Genomic DNA, 19,831 nt, shown 5'->3' with positions numbered 1-19,831 from the left:
GCCGGCACTGGGCTCTGGTCCCGGGCCGGTCCCGGGCCGGTCCCGGCCGATCTCGGGGGGTGAGGGGTTTGGGGGACACCGTGGGCTCCGTTCCCCCCCCCCCCCCCGTGACTCTGCCTTGACCCCACCGCCCCGTCCGCGTGACCCGTGTGTCCGTGACCCGCCATGTCCCCTCCAAGGGTGTCCCCCCGTGTTCCCCCGCATCCCCCCCGGTGCCTGGCGGACATTGTCGGCTGTCGCCACGTTGTGTCCGTCCGTCTGTCCTCACCGGTCCCCCGCGGTGGGCGGTGAGTGAAGGCGGCACCTGCCCCCGCGGGTAAAAATAGCCCCACGACGAAGAACGGGAGCGGCCGGGAGGGTACGGGGCGAGGGGACCGGCGGTGTGGAGGGTGTGGGGACTTTGGGGGGCTTGGGTGCCGGGAGGGGGAACTGGGGGGCCGGGGAGGCGGGAGGAAGCACAACAGGTGCGAGAAGGGGGTCTGGGAGATCAGGATGGGGCTGAGTCGAGAGGGGGAATGAGGAGGCGGTACGGGGGAAGGAGGGTCGGGGGGGGTCAGGGTGCGATTTGAAGGGGCGGGAGGGGGAACCGGCTGCCAAGAGGGGAGTGGGGAGGGGTCGAGATGGGAAACAGGGGAGCGGGTAGGAAACGGGAGGTCGCGGTTTGCGGGTGCCGAGGTGGTACACGGGGGTTGGGAGGGCGTCTGGGGGGGTGGCAGGGGGTAGGAAGGCGGTGGGATGGGACATGGGGGTTGAGAGACAGAATAAGGTGGGGGGAGACGGCACATACCGGGAGGGGGAATGGGAACGCTAGAAGCGGGTAGGGGGCGCCGGGGAAGGACGTGGGGGACGGGGAAAGCGAATGGGGCAGCAGGAGGGGAATGGAGAGGGTTGGTGCGGGGCACGGGGGGGCTGGCGGAGGTGAGGGGGACCACGCTGGGGTATTGGGGAGCCGAAGCGGGGCATGAGGTGCCCAGGGTGGGAGAATGGGGGTGTCAGGACTGGCGGGGGCATGAAGAGAGGGACGGGGTCGGGGATACGCAGGCTAGGGGTCTGTGGGGGGGAAAAGTGATCTGCGGGGCGCCGAGCTGAGGGGCACCTCAGTGCCAGCACTGTGCTCCCACAGCAGTGACCAGGGCAGCATGGAGCCCCGGGAAGCTGGCACGGAGCCCACATGGCTGCAGGATGAAGATGAAGAGCCGTGGCCCGAGTTCCCTCCCAGCTCGTCCTCAGGAGGGAGCACCAGCCCCACGTCCCCTGTGTCCCCCACGTCCCCTGTGTCCCCTACGTCCCCAAAGTCCCCTACACTCCCCCCAGGTAAGTACTGCACTGGGCAGGGCTGGCAGCGCCCTGTGAAGGCACCAGAGTCCCCCTAGGGTCACCAACCTACCCAGAGTGTCCATTCCTGTAGCCCCCATGGGGTCCCCTACAGCCCCCCCACCATGTTTCCTCACTCTGGTGGGGTACCTTCAGCCCCCTGCCCCTGATGGTGCACCGCGAATGCCCGATGGAACCCTGGGGTGCCCCTGTCCCAGAATGCCCCCTCCCACCCCACTCAGCCCTTCTCACTCCTTTGCAGCTGGCACCACCGAGGGCTCGGCAGGCAGTGAGGGGTGAGTGTGGGCAGGGGAGACATGGCCCCACAGGTGCCCCATGACTGGCATCAGGGCTGTCCCATAGCCCTGCCCCACTGTGGGCACCCACAGCACTACCCTCACCTGTGTGCCCACAGAGCTCCACCAACAGGGAAGGCACAGGGCCAGGCACCCACTGGGAGAGCAGGGCCACGGCCGAGGCTGGAGGCGGCTGGGAGCCGGCCACGTGCAAGTGCCCGGGCACAGGGGCGCAGTGCCATCCTGGAGAAGTTTGGAGGGTGAGAGGGGCACGTCCCCATGGTGGGCACAGGGGACTGGGAGCCATGGGGCAGTGGGAAGGGACAAGGCTAGGGGCCACGGGGCTGTGAGGGGCATGGGGCAGAGGGGCACTGGGGTGCACAGGGCACTGGGGGGAACTGGGACAGATTCCTTGGGGGAAAGGGGCCAGTGGGGAACTACTGGTTGGGGCCAAGGGGGGCTGCATGTGGGGTAGGTCCCAGGTGTGGGGTGTGAGGTGCCCCATGGTGCCCAGCATTGCCCACAGGGCAGCCAAGGGTACGGCTCCCCACCTGAAGCGGACAGGCAGCACAGCCACGGTGAAGACCATGCTGCTGGAGTGGTGCCGTGCCAGGACCCGCGGGTACCAGGTGAGAAGCAGGGTGGGGGCACGCCGTGGGGCAGCTGTGGGACAGCCCTGGAGCTGACCCCCGTGCCCCCTGGCAGCACGTGGACGTGCAGAACTTCTCGGGGAGCTGGGGCAGCGGCCTGGCCTTCTGCGCCCTGCTCCACAGCTTCTTCCCGGACGCCTTCGACTACGATGCCCTTGAGCCCAGTGCCCGCCGGCACAACTTCACCCTGGCCTTCTCCACTGCCGAGTGAGAGCCTCCCCAGATCCCTGCCGACCTCTGTCCACGACAGGTGGCCCCTGGTGACAGCAATGTTCCCACAGGGAGCGGGTGGGCTGTGCCCCACTGCTGGACGTGGAGGACATGGTGCGGCTGCCAGTGCCCGATGCCAAGTGTATCTACACCTACCTGCAGGAGCTGTACCGCTGCCTGGTGGCCAAGGGGCTGGTGAAGACCAAGAACCGCTGAGGGGGGGTCCCCCTATCCCCTGCATCACCCCCTTGCTTCATTCCCTGCTTTGTCTCTAGCAGTAAAAGTTTGTGGTGCCAGGCTGTGATGGCTTCATCTCTCATGGGGGCAACATGGGCACAGGGACACTGGCACTGAGGATCTGGCGCGCTGATGCGGCCAGGCGCCAGGATGGGCAGAGCCCTGGCACTGCCCTACTGCCACCACAGAGGGGCTGGGCAGGCAGGCTGGCATCACTACCCTGATGCCCCCCGCCGTCCCAAGGAGGCACCGTGGGGCCAAAGCAGCAACGGGAGGCAATTTATTAACTTGGGGGGGAGTAGCCCACGTAGGGTGCCAGGACCAGCTCACAGTCAGTGCCTGCCTGGGCACCCAGGCTCCAGGTCGGGGGGCAATGTCAAGGCCAGCCCCAGCTGGCACAGAGGGAGGGGTGAATGGGGGGTGCTGCCGGGTGGGGCACTCATGGCGCAGGGCGGTCCGGGCGCGGCTCTGCGTGGCACCGAGTGTGTTCCTCTGCCCGGCGCCAGAACAGCTCCGGCTGCAGGCGCAGCTCCCGGGACAGCTCCTGCCGCAGCACCCGCTCCGTGTCTGGGCTGTCCAGCAGCAGCAGCAGGTCCTGCAGCACTGATGGCACAGGCAGGGTCACGGTGGGCACTCTCCTTACCATCCTCCCTCACACACCCCGAGGTGCCCACCTTGGACGGCACGGGTGGTGGGCACCCAGTGCTGCGCAGAGGTGAGGGGCTGGCAGACCCGGCCGGCGGCGTCCACGCCGGGGTGATAGATGCTGGTGCGGAGGGTGGCACAGGGCGGGGACAGGGGGTGGTGTGGGGAGAAGGTCAGCTCGAAGCGGAAGGCTCCTGCGCTGTACGGGGGGTTATTCTGCCAAGGTAATGGGGGGCACCTCACATCCCCTGTCCAGACTTGAGACCCAGCACCCACCATGGTGTGACCCCCCCGAGGAGAGGAACACCCTCCCAGTGCCCCCAGCCTAGCACCCCCGGTCCTACAGTGTCCCCAGCGGGACACTCCCCACCATGTGGCCCTCATCCACCCAGTGCCCCCTGGAGAACCTCCCCAGCCCCTCGTGTCCCCAGCCACCCCTCCTACCCCCCGTGCCTCCAGTGTGCCATCTCCCCTCCAGACCCCCGTACCTCGAGAGTGCCCTCAGCCCTCTCATCTGCAAGGGATCCCACTTGCCCCCACGGCCTCTGTGCCCAGCGGACACCCCCCCCACCCCCCGACCTTTGCTCCTCAGGCCCCCCGTATCCCCGTGTCGCCCAGAGCCCGTCCAGGCTCCAGGACACCCCCATCTCCGCCGTGCTCCCCACCCCGCTCACGAGCACCCGTCCCCCCCGACTCCCCTGTCGCCCTCTGTCCTCCCCAGCCCCCCTGCTCCGCTCACGGGCAGCAGCAGCCCCCCCCACCGCAGCAGGTTCCCGTCCAGCGGCCGCAGGTCGCAGGCTCCGCTCCAGCTCCGTGCCTCCCGCAGCTCCTGCGGTGGGGGGCAGCGGATCACACCCCGGGGCCGCCTCCCCCTCCCGCCCCTCCTCGCAAGTCACGCCCCGCAGGGAGCGGATCCGGCCGCGGAAACGAAACCAGAGCGCCTGGGGCGGGGACGCAGCGAGCGCCGAGACCCCCCCGAGACCCAGCACCGACACCCCCCGACCACCGGCACCAACCGAGCACCAGTTCCTCCCCACACATCGCACCCCTGAAGCACCGGCACCGACCAAGACCCCGCACCCCCTGAGCACCAGTACCGGAGACCCCCGAGCACTGGCACTCCCAGAACACCGGCACCGCCCGAACGCCGGTACCGGCAGCCCCTGAGCACCGACATCCCCCACGCACCGGCACCGGCTCCCCGGCACCGGCTGTCTCGCACCCTGGGGGTACCAGGACCCCCACACTGCTCAGCCAGACGCCACCCCGGGGCTGGCACTGTTCGGTGCTGACAACAGCAGTCCCCGCGCCACAGCCCCGCACCTCCGGTCTGGTCGCCGGTGTCCCCCACCCACCTCGGCGATCCTGCTTGCCATGGCCAGCAGTGCCCAGTGCCCAGTGCCCCGGGGCGGGACCATACCCGACCCCGCCCCTGGAGGCGGGAGGAGGGGGCTCCAGCCCCGCCCCGAGCTGGGGCAGCTGTGTGCCCACTGCCCCTTGGCGCCCCAGGGTCACCGAGGGGGTGCCAGCCCAAGGGCCACTGGGGCTTGGGGCTGATGCCAGCCATGCCACCTGTCAGAGCTGCATCTCCAGCCCTGCTGGAGTCGTGGCACTTCTGTGGAGCCCACCCGTGTGCCCTGAGCGGCAATGAGAGCCTGGTCCTGCAGCAGGTCGGTGGCTGGGTGTGTGATGCCAGCCACGGGCTGCTGCCAGGAGTGCTGCCCACCATGCCCACCCAGCTCCAGCTGCTGCTGCTCAACACTGTTCACCTCCACAGTATGGACCAGGGGGTCTGCTCCAGCTCTGCCCCAGGGGTTGGCACCGAGGGTTAAGGCAGGAATCTGCCCCAGGCTTTGGTTCTGGGACCTTCCCTGGGGGTTGGCACTAGGATCTGCTCCAGAGTTTGGTGGTGGGATCTGTCGTGAGGGGTTGGCACTGGGATCTGCCCTGGGTGTTGGCACTGGGATGTGCCTCAGGGTTTGACCTGGGAGTTGGAACTGGAATTTGTCCTGGGGGCTGGCACCAGCATCTGCCCCTAGGATCCAGTATGGAGCAGAGGTCAGGATTGCCCCCTGTGGCCCTCCTTGCCCTCCCAGCCCTGGTACCATGTGCTCACAGCCACCTGGTGCATGCCACTGGAGGCCAAGCAGACAGTGCCAATGCCCTGCCTGTGCCCCGGACACCCACCCTGCCTGGTGCCCACCAGGACCAGATGCTCCTTCACTGAGCCCCACCTGCAGGTCTTGGTACCCCCAAGACTGAGACCTTCTGGTGGGCGCAGGAGGGGGTGGGTGTGCTGTGGCATGGGGGCAGACCCGGGTGTGACCTCACTGTGGTGGCATGGGAGGCATTGCCAGGCTGTGATTCTCACTCCCCTAGCACAGCAGGGGAAGGCTGTGACATCGCTCCCATGGCACTCAAGGAGGATGCCAAGCTATGATGTCACTCCCCTGGTACCAAGGGGAGCACAGCCTGTGACATTGCTGCCCTGGGAGTGGGAGGAATGCCATGCTTTGACATCACTCTGGTGGCACCGAGGAGTGTGCCAGGCTGTGACATCACTCTGGTGTCACTGGAGCGGTGCCAGGCTGTGAGGTGGTTGCAGTGGTACTGGGGGGATGCCAGGTGGTGACGTCACTGCGCTGTCATTGAGGGGGAGCCCATCCTGGCAGGTGGGGCTGCTGGAGCTGAGCACTGAGCCTGGTGGTGCTGGTGCCACGGGTGCCCCGGGAGCTCTGGGGGCGCTGGAATGGACACTGGGACACCCCCACACCTTCCTGGAGCCGCTGCGGTGGGCAGCCCGCACCCCTCCCCGTGCCACCGCCCTGGCACTGCCCTGCCTGCGCCTCAACCACGCCGTGGATGTGTTGGCACTGGTCCGTGGCAGGGGCAATGCCACCCCCTGCCTGTGACATCCCTGCCGGGGCTCGGGGGGCTGCAGCTGATTTCGCTTCCCTCCCGGGAGCTGACAGGCAAGGATGTCAGCCCCTGCAGGGCCCTTCTGGCCCCTCCCCTGCCCCCTTGGGGGTCCATTTCCCCAGCTGCCCCAATGTTCCCAGAGTCCCCCACAGTCCCTGTGCCCCTGGTGTGCCCTGTGTCGCTGTGTCCCCGGTGTCCCTGTGCCGCCGTGACCCTGGTGCCCCGGTGTGGCAGCGCCGAGGTGCCGCAGGCTTCAGGCTGTTCCCGGCGGCGGAGCTGCGTGGGCTGGCAGGGGGCCTGGCGGTGGCAGCAGAGGCTGCACGGCACTGGGCACCGCTGGCGCTGGACGAGACCGGCGTGGAGGCAGCGGGTGCCAAGGGCACACCGGTGGCACGCACAGCCCTGGTGCTTGAGGCCCTGCGACCCTTCCTCTTCATCCTCCGGCATGATGATGGCAAGCCCTGGTCCCCTGTCCTTGCCCTCCCTCCCTGCCTCCTCTCCTCCCTCCATCCTGCTCCCTCCCTCCTTCCCTACAGCCTTTCCTCCCTCTTTTTCTTGTCCCCTCTCTCCTCCTCTCTCCTCCCATCCCTCCTTTCCATGTCCCTCCTTCTCTCTCCATCCCTCTGGCCCTTGCCCCTCCCTTCTTACTCCATTTCCCTCCAACCACTTTCCAGCTCTCATCCTTTCCTCCATTCTCTTTCATCCCTCTTTACTTTCCTCCCTCTTCATCCCTCCCTCCAGCTCTTTTCCCCACCCCTGGTCTCTCTTTCCTTCCTTCCATCCTGCCATGTCTCCTTCCTCCTTCTCCCCTTTCCCCTCCCTCCTCTATCCACCTTCCAGCCTTCATCTTTCCACCTTCCCTCCCCCTCTCCATCCTCCCTCCAGCCCTCCTTCCCCTCTCCCCACCTCCCATCTCCCTCCTTCCTGTGTCCCTCCCTAGGCCCATTCCTCTCTCCCCCCTTCCCCACCTCCCCCTGTCCCTCTCCTGCCCCAGTGTCCTACCTGCTCACCCCCAGGACAGGCTCAGGACCCCTCGGCTCTGGCTGTGGGGATGCCAAGGGGCAGCCCGGGTGCAGGGGGCACTATCAGGGCCACCCTGCCCATGCCAGGGTACCCACAAGAGCCCCAGCTGTGTGCCAGGTGTTACCCCAGGCTTCCTGGGCTGAGCCAGGAGGGTGGCAGCATCGGGGGCAGGTGGCACCCAGCACCTTGCTACAAAAAAAGCCTTTATTGCCCTAGAAAAGCCCCCCCAGCCCCCCCCCCCCCCCGCGTGGGGGCACTGCCCCTGCCCGGGGAGCATCGGCTGGCACTGTGCCCCCGCCGTGCCCGCCCCGTGCCCGCCGTGCCCGTCAGTCCCAGCCGTTCTCCTTCACCATGTGAGACATCTCGATGATGAACTTCCCCTCCTTGTACTTCTGGCTGCTCTCGAAGGCTTGCTCCTGGGGGGCAGGGGGCAGCGTGAGCCCCCCGCTGCGCCCATGCCCCCGCTCAAGCCACGGGGCTGGGGTGCCCGAGCTGCCACCTTCACCATGGCTTCAGGGCGCCCAGCCTGGTGATCACAGCCAAGCTTTGGAGTGCCCAAACCGGGGCTTTGGGTTGCCCAGGGCGGTGCCCACAGAGAGGGGCTCGGGATGCCCACGGCAAGGGTTGGGTGCCAGGGGCAGGGTCTGCAAGGTGCCCCAGGCAGGTGCCCAGGGTGGTGTCCATGGCAAGAGTTGGGTGCCAGGGGCTGGGTCTGCAGGGTGCCCCAGGTGGTGTACATGGCAGAGGTCAGGGTGGGTGACTGGGGCAGCGCCCACAGGGAGGACACAAGGTGCCCAGGCGGTGCATGCAGTGTGGCAGGGGTGGCAGGGGTGCCAGGCGTGGGGGCACTCACGTATTTCCAGCCCAGTGTGGTGTTGCAGCTCTGGCAGAAGATGTCAGCCACGGAGTGCAGCCCTGTCAGCAGCAGCCGCTGCTCCGCGGGGCCGCAGCCCACGTTCACCCTGGGCGAGAGAGCAGGGCATGTGCCCCTGGCAGGGCATGGCACAGCCCAGCGCGGGGCAGCCTGGCACGGCTGGATGTGGCACAGCCCGCCACGGCAGCCCAGCACAGCCTGCCACGGCACAGCCCAGCACCACCGGAACAGCAGCCCCGGGTACCCCCCCTGTGCCCACAGCTGCGGACCCTCCCCCCAGTGGCACTGCCCAGGTGCCCGGTGGTACTCACACGGAATTGAACAGGTAGGCACGGCCGTGGCTGCCCTGAAAGGACTGTGGGGACATGGCACGAGTCACCAGCTGGGCCCGTGCCCCCCACGTTCCCCGTGCCACCCGTATCCCATGTGCCACCCATGCCCCCCTGCCCCTCTGTATAACCACCACACACCATGCCAGCCCAAGTGGGCACACCCACCACCGTGGTGGCACCACGGGGGGCACAAATGCCAGGCCAGGGGCAGGCTGGGGGAGTCGTTGGCTATCCTGGCACTACCGTGGGAGCAGCCCACTGCCCTGGGACACCCTGGCAGGCAGGGACCCTCACTGTCCTGAGGCCACCACCCTGGGGACCCCCGGGGACCGTGCCCATGAGCCTGAGCCACCATGATGGGGCACGGTGGCGGTGCCAGCTCCTGGGGCACAGCGGGGGGCACCTTGGAGATGAGCTCCTCGTGTCGCGCCAGATGTGCCCGGCAGTGGACGCAGCTGTAGGTGCGGTGCGAGCGGGGCAGGTAGCTGCGGAAGGTACGGGGGGGCAGGTGGCGGCGGGGGGGGGGCCCGGCGGCAGGCAGTGCCCCGGGGGGCACCGGCCCCCCCCCGCAGAACCGCTGGCACGGGAAGCAGCGCAGCAGCGCGCCGAAAGTCGCCGTCCCGCCCGCGCCGGGGCCGGGGCACACCCCGGGCCTCCCCCGGCGAGCAGGAGGCGGGAGAGGGGGGCGGCCTGCGAGAGGGTAAAGGGGGTGATGAGTCGGGAGGCGCTGCCCGGGACCCCTCCTCAACACCCCCAGCTCTCAGCTGGGGCCCCGCTGAGACCGGGCGGCTCATGGCAGGAATGAGGGTCCCGGTGTATTGGGCCCGCGCACAGCCTCTGCCCACCCCCCAAAGGGGTACCCCAAAGTCTGGGGAGAGGACGGGGATGGGGAGGCTCTTAAGTGGGGTGTGGGAGTCCCGGGGGGGCGGCCCGGCGGGGCAGTGCGGCTCCCCGGGGGGCGGATGGGGGTGCCCGGGGTGGGCAATGTCAAGGTGTCACGATGGGAGTCTCGGAGGGGAACAACGGCAGAGGCGTTGTTGAGGGTGATGGGCGTCCCAGGGGGACGTGCTGGGGTGCCCGAGCAGATGTTGGGGTCCCGGGGGTCATGATGGGGGTCCCGAGGGTGCCGGGCTCCTGGCTCCGCTCACCGCCTGCCGCTGTGCCCGCTGTCCCCGCTGCCGCCGCTGTCGCTGTCCCCGGGGCGGGGGCACCGGGCGGGCGCAAGGGGGGGCCTGCATGCCCGGGGACTGCATCATGGCACCGTGACTCATCCCCCGCTGCCGCGACGTCACCGTCCGCACCTCAGACGTCAGCACCGTCGTCGAGGACGCGCTGCTGGCACCGATGCCCCTCGGCCACCCGGTCCGCCCGGTTCCCCCATGTCTCAACGGTTACTCCAGGTTCCCCCAACCCCTTCTGTCCCCGTGTGTCCCCCATGCCCTCTTGTGTCTGCCCCGCTCTCCAGGTCCCCATGTTCCTCCGTGCTCCCCCGTGCCGCCTCGCCCCACCACGTCTCCCCGCGTTCCCCTGGTGCCCCCCGCCCTACCGCACCCCCGGGGCAGACGCAAAGGAGAGGTAAACTGTGCGGGGAGCTTGCACACAACTACGAGTGACACACAAGTGAGCTGCGGGCGAGCCGCGGGTTCCGAGGGGCGGCACAGCCTAAGCCGGCGCCGCCGGGGCGGGGGTCACTACGCCCCCCCCCCCCCCGCAAGGCGAACCGGCTCTACCCGAGCCCCCTGCGCCATTGCGTCATCACGTCACGCGTCACAGCGTGCTCCCCCAGGGCTGCCCGGGCGCTCGCCCCGCCCCCCGCGCGCGGCTCTGACCTCACGTCCGGCGCAGCCGCTGCGGAGCGGAAGTGCGGCGGCTGGAGGCGATGCGTGAGCGCCGGGCGGGAGGGAGGGCGAGGGCTATCGGTAGCGGTATCGGCGGTGCCATCGCAGCGGCCTGAGGGGGCTGGGACGGGCGGGCAGACTGGGACCTGGGACCCAGGCCCCGGCGCCCTTCTCCCCGCAGCGCAGGCCATGGCTGACGATGGCGGCGAGGAGAAGAAGCAGGTGGCCAAGTTCGAGCTGGAGCGGGAGACGGAGCTGCGGTTTGAGGTGGAGGCCTCGCAGACGGTGCAGTTGGAACTGCTCACCGGCATGGCCGAGGTCTTCGGCACCGAACTCACTCGCAACAAGAAGTTCACTTTTGATGCCGGTGCCAAGGTGGCCGTCTTCACGTGGCACGGCTGCACCGTGCAGCTCAGCGGCCGCACGGAGGTGGCTTACGTCTCCAAGGACACCCCAATGCTGCTCTACCTCAACACGCACACGGCGCTGGAACAGATGCGGCGGCAGGCAGAGCGGGAGGACGAGCGGGGACCCCGCGTCATGGTAGTGGGGCCCACCGACGTGGGTAAGACCACCGTGTGCCGCCTGCTGCTGAACTACGCTGTGCGGCTGGGCCGCCGGCCCACCTTCGTGGAACTGGATGTGGGCCAGGGCTCAGTCTCCATCCCTGGCACCATGGGCGCACTCTACATTGAACGGCCAGCTGATGTGGAGGAGGGCTTCTCCCTCCAGGCCCCTCTTGTCTACCACTTCGGCTCCACCACACCTGGCACTAACATCAAGCTCTACAACAAGGTGAGTGCAGGGAGCAGCGGGGAGGCCTTGCAACGGGATGGACTCAGTTTAGAGCTGGCTTCCAGAGCTCCTGGCCAGCAGGGATCACCCTGTTGATTCTGCCACTTTATGAGATGGTGGCATGTGCCCAGACCAAACACTGCACTCACTTCTGGGCGCTGCAGATCAGCAGAAACATGGGGAGGGCAGTGTGGGCAGAGGGGTAACAGACAATGGAGGGGCTGGAAGAAGCCCCCGAGGAGGAGAGAAGCTCTTCAGCCTGGGGAGGAGGAGCTTAAGGACCGTGGTTGGGCTTCTTGCTGACCATGAGCCCCCATACCGGTCATGGTTGGCTGTGGAGGACAGAGCCAGAGCTGAGGGTCACGCTGAGCAGGACACAGCCATGGCCTTGCCTGCTGCCCTCAGCCTTGTGCTCAGTGTGTGGAGACCTGAGTGGAAAGAAGCTCAAGAAAAAATTCGGAATACTCAGAGTTGATCTGATCCGCAGGGTCCCTCCACCACTGCTGTCTGGTGACAGAGACCTCTGCTTGGCTGCAGGCTGCTGCAGCCCTGCACTGCTCTTGTCCCTGCAGCCACGGGGCAGGAGAGTGGCACTCTGGCCATAGCTGTAGAGTACATGCATGTTGTGAGCAGCTTCAGCCTCCCACACGGCAAATTGCCCCCTGGGGCTGTCAGCTCTGGGTGGGGGAGGAAGGATTTTATCCCAGGGGCTGGGTATTGCTCCTGTGCCCTGGCAGTTTGTATCTGAGCCTGCTGTGAACAGCATGGGGATCACTGTGTCCCCAGGGAGGAGGACAGGGCCTGGCACACCAACTGCCTGCCCCTCTTGCCACCTGGGGCCTGCCAGCTGCACTGCCCCGAGCTTCTGGCATGGTTGGAGCGGACACAGCGCCACAGCAAGAGCTCAGGTTCGGAGTACCGAGGGCAGTGGGATGGTGCTGGGAGGCCAGGGGAGGTGGGCACCCCAGAAGGGTCTCTGTGTCCTGACACCCCTGCCCGTCCCTGCAGATCACGTCCCGCCTGGCCGACGTCTTCAACCAGCGCTGCGAGGTGAACCGGCGCGCCTCGGTGAGCGGCTGCGTCATCAACACCTGCGGCTGGGTGAAGGGCTCGGGCTACCAGGCGCTGGTGCACGCCGCCTCCGCCTTCGAGGTGGACGTGGTGGTGGTGCTGGACCAGGAGCGGCTCTACAACGAGCTGAAGAGGGACCTGCCCCACTTCGTGCGCACCGTCCTGCTGCCCAAGTCCGGGGGGGTGGTGGAGCGCTCCAAGGACTTCCGCCGGGAGTGCCGGGACGACCGCATCCGGGAGTACTTCTACGGCTTCCGGGGCTGCTTCTACCCCCACGCCTTCGACGTCAAGTTCTCCGACGTCAAGATCTACAAGGTGGGGGCCCCGACCATCCCGGACTCGTGCCTGCCGCTGGGCATGTCGCAGGAGGACAACCAGCTGAAGCTGGTGCCGGTGACGCCGGGGCGGGACATGGTGCACCACCTGCTCAGCGTCAGCACCGCCGACAGCCCCGACGACAACATCTCGGAGACCAGCGTGGCCGGGTTCATCGTGGTCACCGGTGTCGACCTGGAGCGCCAGGTCTTCACCGTGCTCTCGCCTGCCCCACGCCCGCTGCCCAAGAACTTCCTCCTCATCATGGACATCCGCTTCATGGACCTCAAGTAGGGGAGGGGGGGAGGCTCTGCCGTTCGCCCTGCCGGCGCCGCGGGACCCTCCGGCTGGCCCCCGCTCCGCGGTGTTACCCCCTTTGTACCGTTTGTTATTAAATCATGAAGCCTTTTACCCGCGGGGAGTGACTGCCCGCGGGGGCGGCGCGGGGGGCTTGGGGTGGGGAGGGGAGCAGGCTCCAAGCCCAGCCGGAGCTGGGCCCTGAAGCGGGTGTGTGGGGGGGGTCCCGCTCCCGTGCCCCTCGGCACTGCGGGGCTCCTTTGCCCTGCCCGGGCTGGTGCGTGCCGCGCATGCGCGCTCCCGGCCGAGGCGCGGCCTGGGCTCCGCCCCCACGTGACGCGGGCTCGCGCCCGCCCGCCTCCGCCCCTCCCCGGGCTCGCGCGCATGCGCGCCTCTGCCCCCCGGCGGCTCCCCGCGTGGCAGCCAATGAAGGGTGGCGGCGGCGGCGCGCACGGCCGGTGGCGGCGCGCAGGCGCGGCCGTGACGTCGAGCCCAGCCGCCGAGCGCGGCCGCGGTCCGTGCCCGGGAGCGGTGCTCGCGCGCTCGCGGCCTCCTGCCCGCCGCCGGTGAGTCACGTGGGCCATGGGCCTCCCCTTCCCCGTCCCGGTTCCCGCTCCCTGCTGCTTCCTCCAGCTCTCTCCTCCGCTCGGGCCCGGCCACCCCCTCCGCTACCGGCCGGTCTCCCTCGCCCCTCCCGGTCCTGGCCGCCCCTCCTGTGACTCCTTCCTGTGTTCCGCCGCCCCCTTCGCAGCTCGGGCCCCGTCCCAGTGTTCCGCGCCCCACGTTTGCCCGCAGACCCCGGTGGGGACTCCGCTGCTCGGCACCCAGCGGGGCCGCAGCCGCGGGGATTTGCCCTCCCGGCCCCTGGCCTGCCCCTCCGCTGTCCCCGGCGGCGGTGCCCGCGCCCCCGCAGCGCCGTTCCGCACGGCCGGCCTCGCCCGGCAGCTCCCGCAGCCCGGCCCTGCCCGGCGCTTCGGGTTCCTTCCAGGCAGGGGCTCTGCTTCCTCCCGCCCCGGCTGCCCTGCTGCCTCCCGCTGGGCCCGCGAGCACCGGGCCCTTCCCTCGGCCCGGGACCCTCTTCGTGCGACCCGTGCCTGGGAGCAGGTCTGTCCCGGTGGGCCGGGGGAAGCGGGGCGGGAGAGCGCGGTGCCGCGGGGCTGGTGACCGCCCGAGCGAGCGGGCTGCGAGCCCCGGGGACGGGCCCGTTTCCGCGGTGCTCCGGCTCGGACAGAGGCGGCGGCCGCGCTCCTCCCGCCCCGGCCTGCCCGCGCCCGGCTCCCGGCAGCGCCCGGGCGGGCGGAACGGCCGCGGCCTGCAGCCGGCGGCTTCCACGCAGGCACGGCTGTGTCTGGGGCCGCTCCGGGGCCGCTCCGGGTCCTGGCAACTTCGGCTTTGGGACGTTTCGGGTGCCCGGCTGCGGGCGCTTGGCTGCCGCGGGACCGGGAATCAAATCCCCGCCTTCAGCCCCGCGGCTGCGGAGCCCCCCGCTCCAGCCTGCTCCCACGGCGTGTCCCGGGCAGTGCTGCCGGTGATCAGTCTCCTCCTCACGGCTCCTCAGTCCCACGTGTGGGCTGTGCGGAGTCCAGGTGACCACCCCCAGCCTCCGGCAGGAGCCGACCCCTGGCACTGCCCCTTGGCTCCCCACCCGCCCCCAGCGTGCCGGCAGTGCCTGAACCCCTGTCCTGGTGACCCCCTGCAGTCTGTGCGCTGCTGGGTTCCGAGCCCAGGGGCTGAGGGGAGCAGGGGTTTCTGTGCCAGGGGGTGCTGATCGGTTTGGGGTGTAAAGAGTGAGTGGAGCACCGCGAGGAGAGTTGATCCCGCAGCGTCTTAGCGGCTCTAATCTAATTATCACCTTCACTGCCTCCGGTCCGGGCAGCTCTTCCTTAGCAGACGAGGGGGGTGGTGGTTGGGTGGAGCTGGTGGGCTCCAACGGGACCCTTAGCTCTGGTCTGGGGGCATCTCAACCCATCCCCGTGCCTGTTTGTTCCGACAGGGACATCTCTTAAGGCAGTGGAAGAGGCTGGGTTGGATCCTCGCTCGCCGTGGTGCAGGGTGGGATGCAGCCTCGCTGGAGCAGGCTGCAGTGGGAGCCCCCCCTGCTTTGTCTGTAAAATGAGGCTAATCCTGGGTAAAGCAGCGTGGCAGGCAGGGGCCAGAGGGTGGGCATGGTGTGAGCCAGGCCTGGAGATGAGCATGGTGTGGATGTCCTCTATGTGCAGTCATGGAGCAGTGTGGGTTGTTGAGGATGTGGACTGTTGCCCCTGAAGCCCAAGACCAACCATGGAAACCTCTCTCCACCTGGGTTGCCCCCAGAACCGAAGTGTCTGGTGCACAGCACTGGGCACCCACCCTCTGAGTGGCATCAGGAACGTGTCACCAAATGCCCTTCTCTGTGCTGCTTGTGTAGCAGGGACCATCTGCCAAGGGACACCCTGCAGCTGTGTGCTGCAGTGGGGTCTCAGCCTTCACAGGGCCCTGCGACACGCAGGCAGCACTGCTGGCTTTGCCTTTTAGGTGCAGCTCATGGTCTGCATCTTGGCAGCCCATGTCCAGTCCTGTTGTCTGGGCTGCAAACCCCTCCTCTGCCTCCTCGCTGTTGGGTTCTGTGACTGTGGAGCCCCCCCAGCAGGGTGCTGCTGGCTGGAGCCCATTTCCCATCCTCCTGGGGCTTCTCTGTGCTGGAACACAGGGAGGGTGACCAGGAGGAGTTCTCAGCTTCTCATTGCTGCTTCTGCAGCACACGGCCTGGAGTCTGGCTCAGCTGTTGTGCCACTGGCCAGCAGGCCTGAGAGCACTTCTGCCCTCTCTGCTGATTTTTAACATCTTGACTCTCAGGTGGTAGATGAGAGCCAACTGTGTGAGCGCAGAACGAGCCACGAGTGCCGGGGGAGGCAGAAAGGGTGGTCCCTAGCCTTGGGCTCGGCGTCGAGGGGCCTGGTGCCAAAGCTGAGGGCAGTGGTGAGCTCCCAGGTGTAGCACCCCAGGAGAGTGGGAGCAGGTAGGGCACATCCCGTCCTGTGCCACCCTGCTCTGCCCTGTTGGGAGTTGCCTCACATGGAAGGAATTGTTTGTCTGAGTCGTGCCATGGAAACTCGGCCGGGGGTGGGCAGGGAGCTGCGGAGCGCGCTGGGAGCCAGTAGGTGAGAGTGAGCTCTCTCCTCCCTGTGCCCTCCTGCTCCTGTCCCCAGGCAGCGATGGAAGCCTGCAGTGTGATCCTGCTCCTTTCAGGGCAGGAATGCTGGGAGCTGGTCTCACGTGTGCCGAGGGGAGGACGGTGGGGAGGGGCTGGAGGCATGCTGAGGAAAGCCAGGTGGGAAGGAGCAGCATGGGGCTTGAAGAAGAGGTCCTGGAAGGAGAGGACATTGGAGTGAGGCCTCAAGAAAAGGAGGCTCAGGCTGAAAGAAAGAAAGTTGTGCTTGGAAATGTCCGGTGGGAAGGGGCCAACGCTGAAAGAAGTTCCCAGAAATGGGGAGGAAGGGAAATGGAAACAGCCTCCTGTGTGAGGGGAGAGAAACCCTTGAGACTGGGGAAGAGAGCTCCAGAGGTGGCTGAGCAGTGCTGGGAGAGGGGGTGGTGGGATTGGAAAAACAGGTGGAATTCCCGAGGGAGAGGGAGAGGGGAGTCACCGCCACACATGCGCTCGGTGGCGTTCGACTGGGGGAGGAAGGAGCAGGGCTGAGCTGAGGGCAGATCAGGAAGGCTGGAAGGGAGGAGCTGCTGGGCTGGAAGTAGCAGAGGGAGAGGAACCAGAGGCAGGAGCAGAGTCTGCACATGCCGCAGGTAAGCAGCAGGCTGGGGACGCCTTCGAGCAGGGAGGTCTGAGGGTGGTCTTCCTGGACAAGTGGCCAGAGAGACCAGAGGGTCTGGGGAGGAGGCAGAGGAGAAAGAGAAGTTGGTGGAGCACAGGGAGGTTGGTTGTAGGGCTGCAGACAGGAGATGCCAGAGGGGAAAGCTTGTGTTGAGGAGAGCCAGCAGGATCTGTGGGCAGCCGAGGTGGATTTTGCTTGGGTTTCTCCTGGGCAGCAGGGTGGAGGACAGGGATGGGGGAGGTGAGGTCAACCATGCAGCTAAGCCCAAAGAAAAGAGAAGATGATGCCTTGAAGGTTACACAGCAGAGGTGTTGGCACATCAGGTGTGCTGCACCCTCAAAAGCTTCAGCCACCTGGGTGTTCCTGGTGGTGGGAGATGGGACCTGCTGCCTCCTGGTCAGGGCGCACACATCCTGCCCCTGGCTTGGGCACAGTGCCTGTGCCGTCCAGGAAGGGTGGTCCCTGCAGCATGGCTGAGGCTCTGGGGGGCTCAGTGTACCCAGGAGCTCAAGGAGGGGGTCCCAGCTGCATGGAGGCTCTGGGAGCCGGCTGGGTTGGGCTCAGCAGCCTGCCATGGCTTTGACAAGTTGTGGAGTTACTCTTGAGGAGTTGCTTGAACCTTGTGTGGATGTCACTGGTGAGAGCACCTGGCATTTCTGCCCCACATGCAGCACCTGCTCAGGTGAGCTGCCCCTGAGCTTGCACTGTCTGTTCTGCCTGGTGCTCACCGCTCTGCTCAGCCAGGGTCGCCTGTGGAGCTTGGCAGAGGCACCGTGGGCTGCAGCGCCTAGGTTCCTGTCCCCGTCTTTGGGTGGGACGGCAGAGGTCACTTGGACTTCTAGGAAAGCCTTTCCCTGCTCTAGGAGAACACAGACTGTAGTGTGGGGACCTGGAGGAGGGAGCTCGGGACCCCCCACCCCAGCCTGGCAGTGTCTGAGTGCAAGGTGTGGCTTTGTTTTCCCGGCGGAGCCTGTCGAGGGCTGGGGCGTTCTGTTGCGGCAGAGCGGCTTGTTCGCAGATTGCTCCTGCTAAAGTAATTAGCACTGCTGTGATGTCATCTCTGAACTTCTGAGCAACCCATCCCTAGAGCTGCTGCCCTCCCGGGCCACGGCTTAGCTTATCCGGGGGGTGTCGAGGCTGCTCCTGCCTCCTGCTGCAGCTCAGCATCGCGGCTGGGGGCCGAGCGAGGCCGTGGAGCTCGGCCCCTGCGGGGGAGAGCGGCTGCGTGCCGGGGGTCAACGATCCGGGCTGCCCGGAGCTGCTCTTGGGTGAGGCCGGAGCAGTCCCCGGCCGGCTCACAAGCGCCGGCCCAGGGCTTCCTCCGAGTCGCAAGGGCGAGAAGCTTGGTGTGAGAAGCTGAGCTTCGCTTCTGCGGGGCAGAGCTGCTCCCGGGGCAGAGCTGCTCCGCGATGGGAGTGGTTTGGCCATTAGTCAGCCCCAGCGACTGACGCCTGGTTTGGTGACTGAACCGATTTAATTGTCACACATTCTGGTCATTAAATGTGCCTTTGATGCTGAGCTGCTGTTCCCTCAACCTTCACAAGTGTTTAGTCAGCACTGGATACTTTCCTGGCCACCCCGGGTGAAAAACACAAAAGGCTTTGCGAGGCAGAAGAGGAGAAGAGAGGAAGGCGAAACCGGGCGAGGTGCTGGAGCTCTGTACTTAGGCCTGGTGACGCAGCCAGCCGGGGGGACAGCAGGTGACAGGTCCAGAGGTGGCAGTCGGTGTGATACAATCAGCGTCTGGCTTGTCCCCGACAGCCTCCGAGCTGTTGGAGGCTTGGGGCAGGTTGGTGCCTCCTGCTTCCACCTCCGGGAGCCTTTGGTTTTCCCTCTGCTGTGAACTTTCCCTCCTGCATTCTCATCATCAGCCGTGGGTGGCACATCCCCAGGGGCACCCAGAACAGTTGAGGTCCCTGGTGAGAGCACAGCTCTGCTTCATCCAGGGCTGCCAGTCCCTCCTCTGGTCAAGGACCTGGTGTTTTCCATGGGCCTCTCCCGTCTCCTGCCCTCAGGGGCACAGGATGAGATTCCCAGCTGTCCTGCCTCCTGCCATCTCCACCCTTCCATTAAGTCTGCAGGCTCTGATCACCCCTTCCCCCCGGGCTGCCAGCATGTGCTGGTGCTCCTTCCCAGTAGCTGCAGAGAAGCCCTGGGGTCCCTTGGGGCTCAGCACAGATTTGCAGGGTGAGGGGGAGGCTCGGTGCCCTCTGTGGGGAAGGAAGGGGGCAGCTGGACCCCGGCTCTGGGGCTCATCACAGCCTGCGCAGGGTCATGGCGCCGGTCCTGCAGACCCGGTGGGGACACTGATGTCAGGGGATAGGCCTGGGGCTGGGCTGTGGCATGGCTCTGTGCCAGAGCAGGCTGGAGATGGCATCTCACCGGCTGGGGCTCACCAGCAGCATTTCACATCCTTCCACCACAGGCTGCTCCCTGTCCCGGGCAGCTCAGCAGGGTTTCAGTGCTCACAGGTGACTCTGGCTCTCCCTTGGCTGTGCTGACCTCTCTCTGTTTTGTTCTAGGTGAGGTGTGCCAGGCCAGATGCCAGCTTCTAGCAGTCCTGTGCAGTTGTGTGTGCTTTAAAAGACAAATGGATTGACGAGGAAGGACTTCAGTGAAGGAAGAGGAAGGCAAAAATGGAGCCACTTGGAACAAACTGAGATCTTGCCCCGCACCAGCTGGGCCATGGGTGAGACAGATCCCTTCAGCACTCTGCTCACCGCTGGCTGTCTCCTGCCGCTGTGAGACCGCTCCCCGAAAGCTCGCTGCAGATCTCCCTGCTGGCCCTGCTGCTGGGTCCTGTCCCCTCCTGCCTGCCAAGTGGGTGCTGAGCCTGCAGGAAGGCCCCAGGGGGCCGGGAGAAAAGGAGCAAGTGGGAAGAGGAGGAAATCGCAGAGCGCTGGACCCTCCCCTCCCGCCCCCCGGCGGAGCAAGGATTTGCAGCTCAACCTTGCAGCAGCTGTTCCTCGGCTTTAGCAGTCAAGAGAGGAATAAATAAAATTAAACGGCCCCCAGCAGCCGGCCTGGGCTCCTGGGGAGATCAGGGAGAGTGCTGCCCTGACCCTGCCGGTGAGGGGGAGGAGCAGCAGGCACCGCCGAGCTGCCGGGAGCCGCCGGGCTGTAGCTGCTCAGGCAGAGCAAAAAGGAGAAGTGGCTTCCTCCAGCGCCCCTGGGGTGGCTCCTGGGCAGGAAGTGCCCCGCATCTG

The 19,831-nt window shown here is 66.9% G+C and overlaps 5 protein-coding genes across 5 annotated transcripts; 3 read left to right on the top strand and 2 right to left on the bottom strand.

Annotated features, from left to right (window-relative positions):
• Window positions 1–1,497: 1,497 nt before the first annotated feature.
• SMTNL1 (smoothelin like 1) lies at window positions 1,498–2,686 on the top strand. The gene is made up of 5 exons (XM_054171712.1): window positions 1,498–1,610; window positions 1,730–1,870; window positions 2,137–2,239; window positions 2,316–2,467; window positions 2,542–2,686. The coding sequence occupies exons 1-5, from the start codon at window positions 1,498–1,500 to the stop codon at window positions 2,684–2,686; spliced, it is 654 nt and encodes a 217-aa protein (XP_054027687.1).
• A 292-nt stretch (window positions 2,687–2,978) lies between these two features.
• UBE2L6 (ubiquitin conjugating enzyme E2 L6) lies at window positions 2,979–4,728 on the bottom strand. The gene is made up of 4 exons (XM_054171774.1): window positions 4,708–4,728; window positions 4,092–4,181; window positions 3,382–3,568; window positions 2,979–3,310 (listed from the first exon to the last, which is right to left on the bottom strand). Exons 1-4 carry the CDS (start codon window positions 4,726–4,728, stop codon window positions 3,147–3,149), a joined length of 462 nt encoding a protein of 153 aa, XP_054027749.1. The 3' UTR covers window positions 2,979–3,146.
• Window positions 4,729–4,917: 189 nt separating this feature from the next.
• SERPING1 (serpin family G member 1) lies at window positions 4,918–7,437 on the top strand. The gene is given in 6 exon segments (XM_054171711.1): window positions 4,918–5,142; window positions 5,449–5,623; window positions 6,045–6,083; window positions 6,086–6,228; window positions 6,506–6,725; window positions 7,424–7,437. Coding segments are annotated over 6 exon segments (816 nt in total).
• Window positions 7,438–7,606: 169 nt separating this feature from the next.
• Window positions 7,607–10,529, bottom strand: YPEL4 (yippee like 4). The gene is made up of 6 exons (XM_054171710.1): window positions 10,265–10,529; window positions 9,649–9,801; window positions 8,904–9,190; window positions 8,480–8,523; window positions 8,148–8,256; window positions 7,607–7,710 (listed from the first exon to the last, which is right to left on the bottom strand). The coding sequence occupies exons 1-6, from the start codon at window positions 10,527–10,529 to the stop codon at window positions 7,621–7,623; spliced, it is 948 nt and encodes a 315-aa protein (XP_054027685.1). The 3' UTR covers window positions 7,607–7,620.
• CLP1 (cleavage factor polyribonucleotide kinase subunit 1) lies at window positions 10,491–12,877 on the top strand. The gene is made up of 2 exons (XM_009897478.2): window positions 10,491–11,133; window positions 12,142–12,877. The coding sequence occupies exons 1-2, from the start codon at window positions 10,528–10,530 to the stop codon at window positions 12,811–12,813; spliced, it is 1,278 nt and encodes a 425-aa protein (XP_009895780.2). The 5' UTR covers window positions 10,491–10,527; the 3' UTR covers window positions 12,814–12,877.
• The last annotated feature ends 6,954 nt before the right edge of the window (window positions 12,878–19,831 follow it).

This window comes from Dryobates pubescens, chromosome 22 (assembly GCF_014839835.1).
Source record: "Dryobates pubescens isolate bDryPub1 chromosome 22, bDryPub1.pri, whole genome shotgun sequence".
Taxonomy (NCBI): Eukaryota; Metazoa; Chordata; class Aves; order Piciformes; family Picidae; genus Dryobates; species Dryobates pubescens.
The sequence above is the reverse complement of the archived record's forward strand: the minus strand, read 5'-3'. Positions and strand labels throughout refer to the sequence as shown.

Excerpts from the sequence above, each read along its gene's own strand:
- YPEL4 (XM_054171710.1), bottom strand. The coding sequence starts at position 10,529 with ATGGCCTGCGCTGCGGGGAGAAGGGCGCCGGGGCCTGGGTCCCAGGTC. Across the intron at positions 9,802-10,264 it reads GGGGGAGCACGCTGTGACGC|GTGCGGACGGTGACGTCGCG; the intron begins GTGACGTGATGA and ends CTGACGTCTGAG. Across the intron at positions 8,257-8,479 it reads GCCTACCTGTTCAATTCCGT|GGTGAACGTGGGCTGCGGCC; the intron begins GTGAGTACCACC and ends TCTCTCGCCCAG.
- UBE2L6 (XM_054171774.1), bottom strand. The coding sequence starts at position 4,728 with ATGGCAAGCAGGATCGCCGAG. Across the intron at positions 4,182-4,707 it reads TGGCAAGCAGGATCGCCGAG|GAGCTGCGGGAGGCACGGAG; the intron begins GTGGGTGGGGGA and ends CCCCCACCGCAG. Across the intron at positions 3,569-4,091 it reads GGGGGGGGCTGCTGCTGCCC|AATAACCCCCCGTACAGCGC; the intron begins GTGAGCGGAGCA and ends TTACCTTGGCAG.
- CLP1 (XM_009897478.2), top strand. The coding sequence starts at position 10,528 with ATGGCTGACGATGGCGGCGAGGAGAAGAAGCAGGTGGCCAAGTTCGAG. Across the intron at positions 11,134-12,141 it reads ACATCAAGCTCTACAACAAG|ATCACGTCCCGCCTGGCCGA; the intron begins GTGAGTGCAGGG and ends CCGTCCCTGCAG.
- SMTNL1 (XM_054171712.1), top strand. The coding sequence starts at position 1,498 with ATGCCCGATGGAACCCTGGGGTGCCCCTGTCCCAGAATGCCCCCTCCC. Across the intron at positions 1,871-2,136 it reads ATCCTGGAGAAGTTTGGAGG|GGCAGCCAAGGGTACGGCTC; the intron begins GTGAGAGGGGCA and ends CATTGCCCACAG. Across the intron at positions 2,240-2,315 it reads CCAGGACCCGCGGGTACCAG|CACGTGGACGTGCAGAACTT; the intron begins GTGAGAAGCAGG and ends GCCCCCTGGCAG.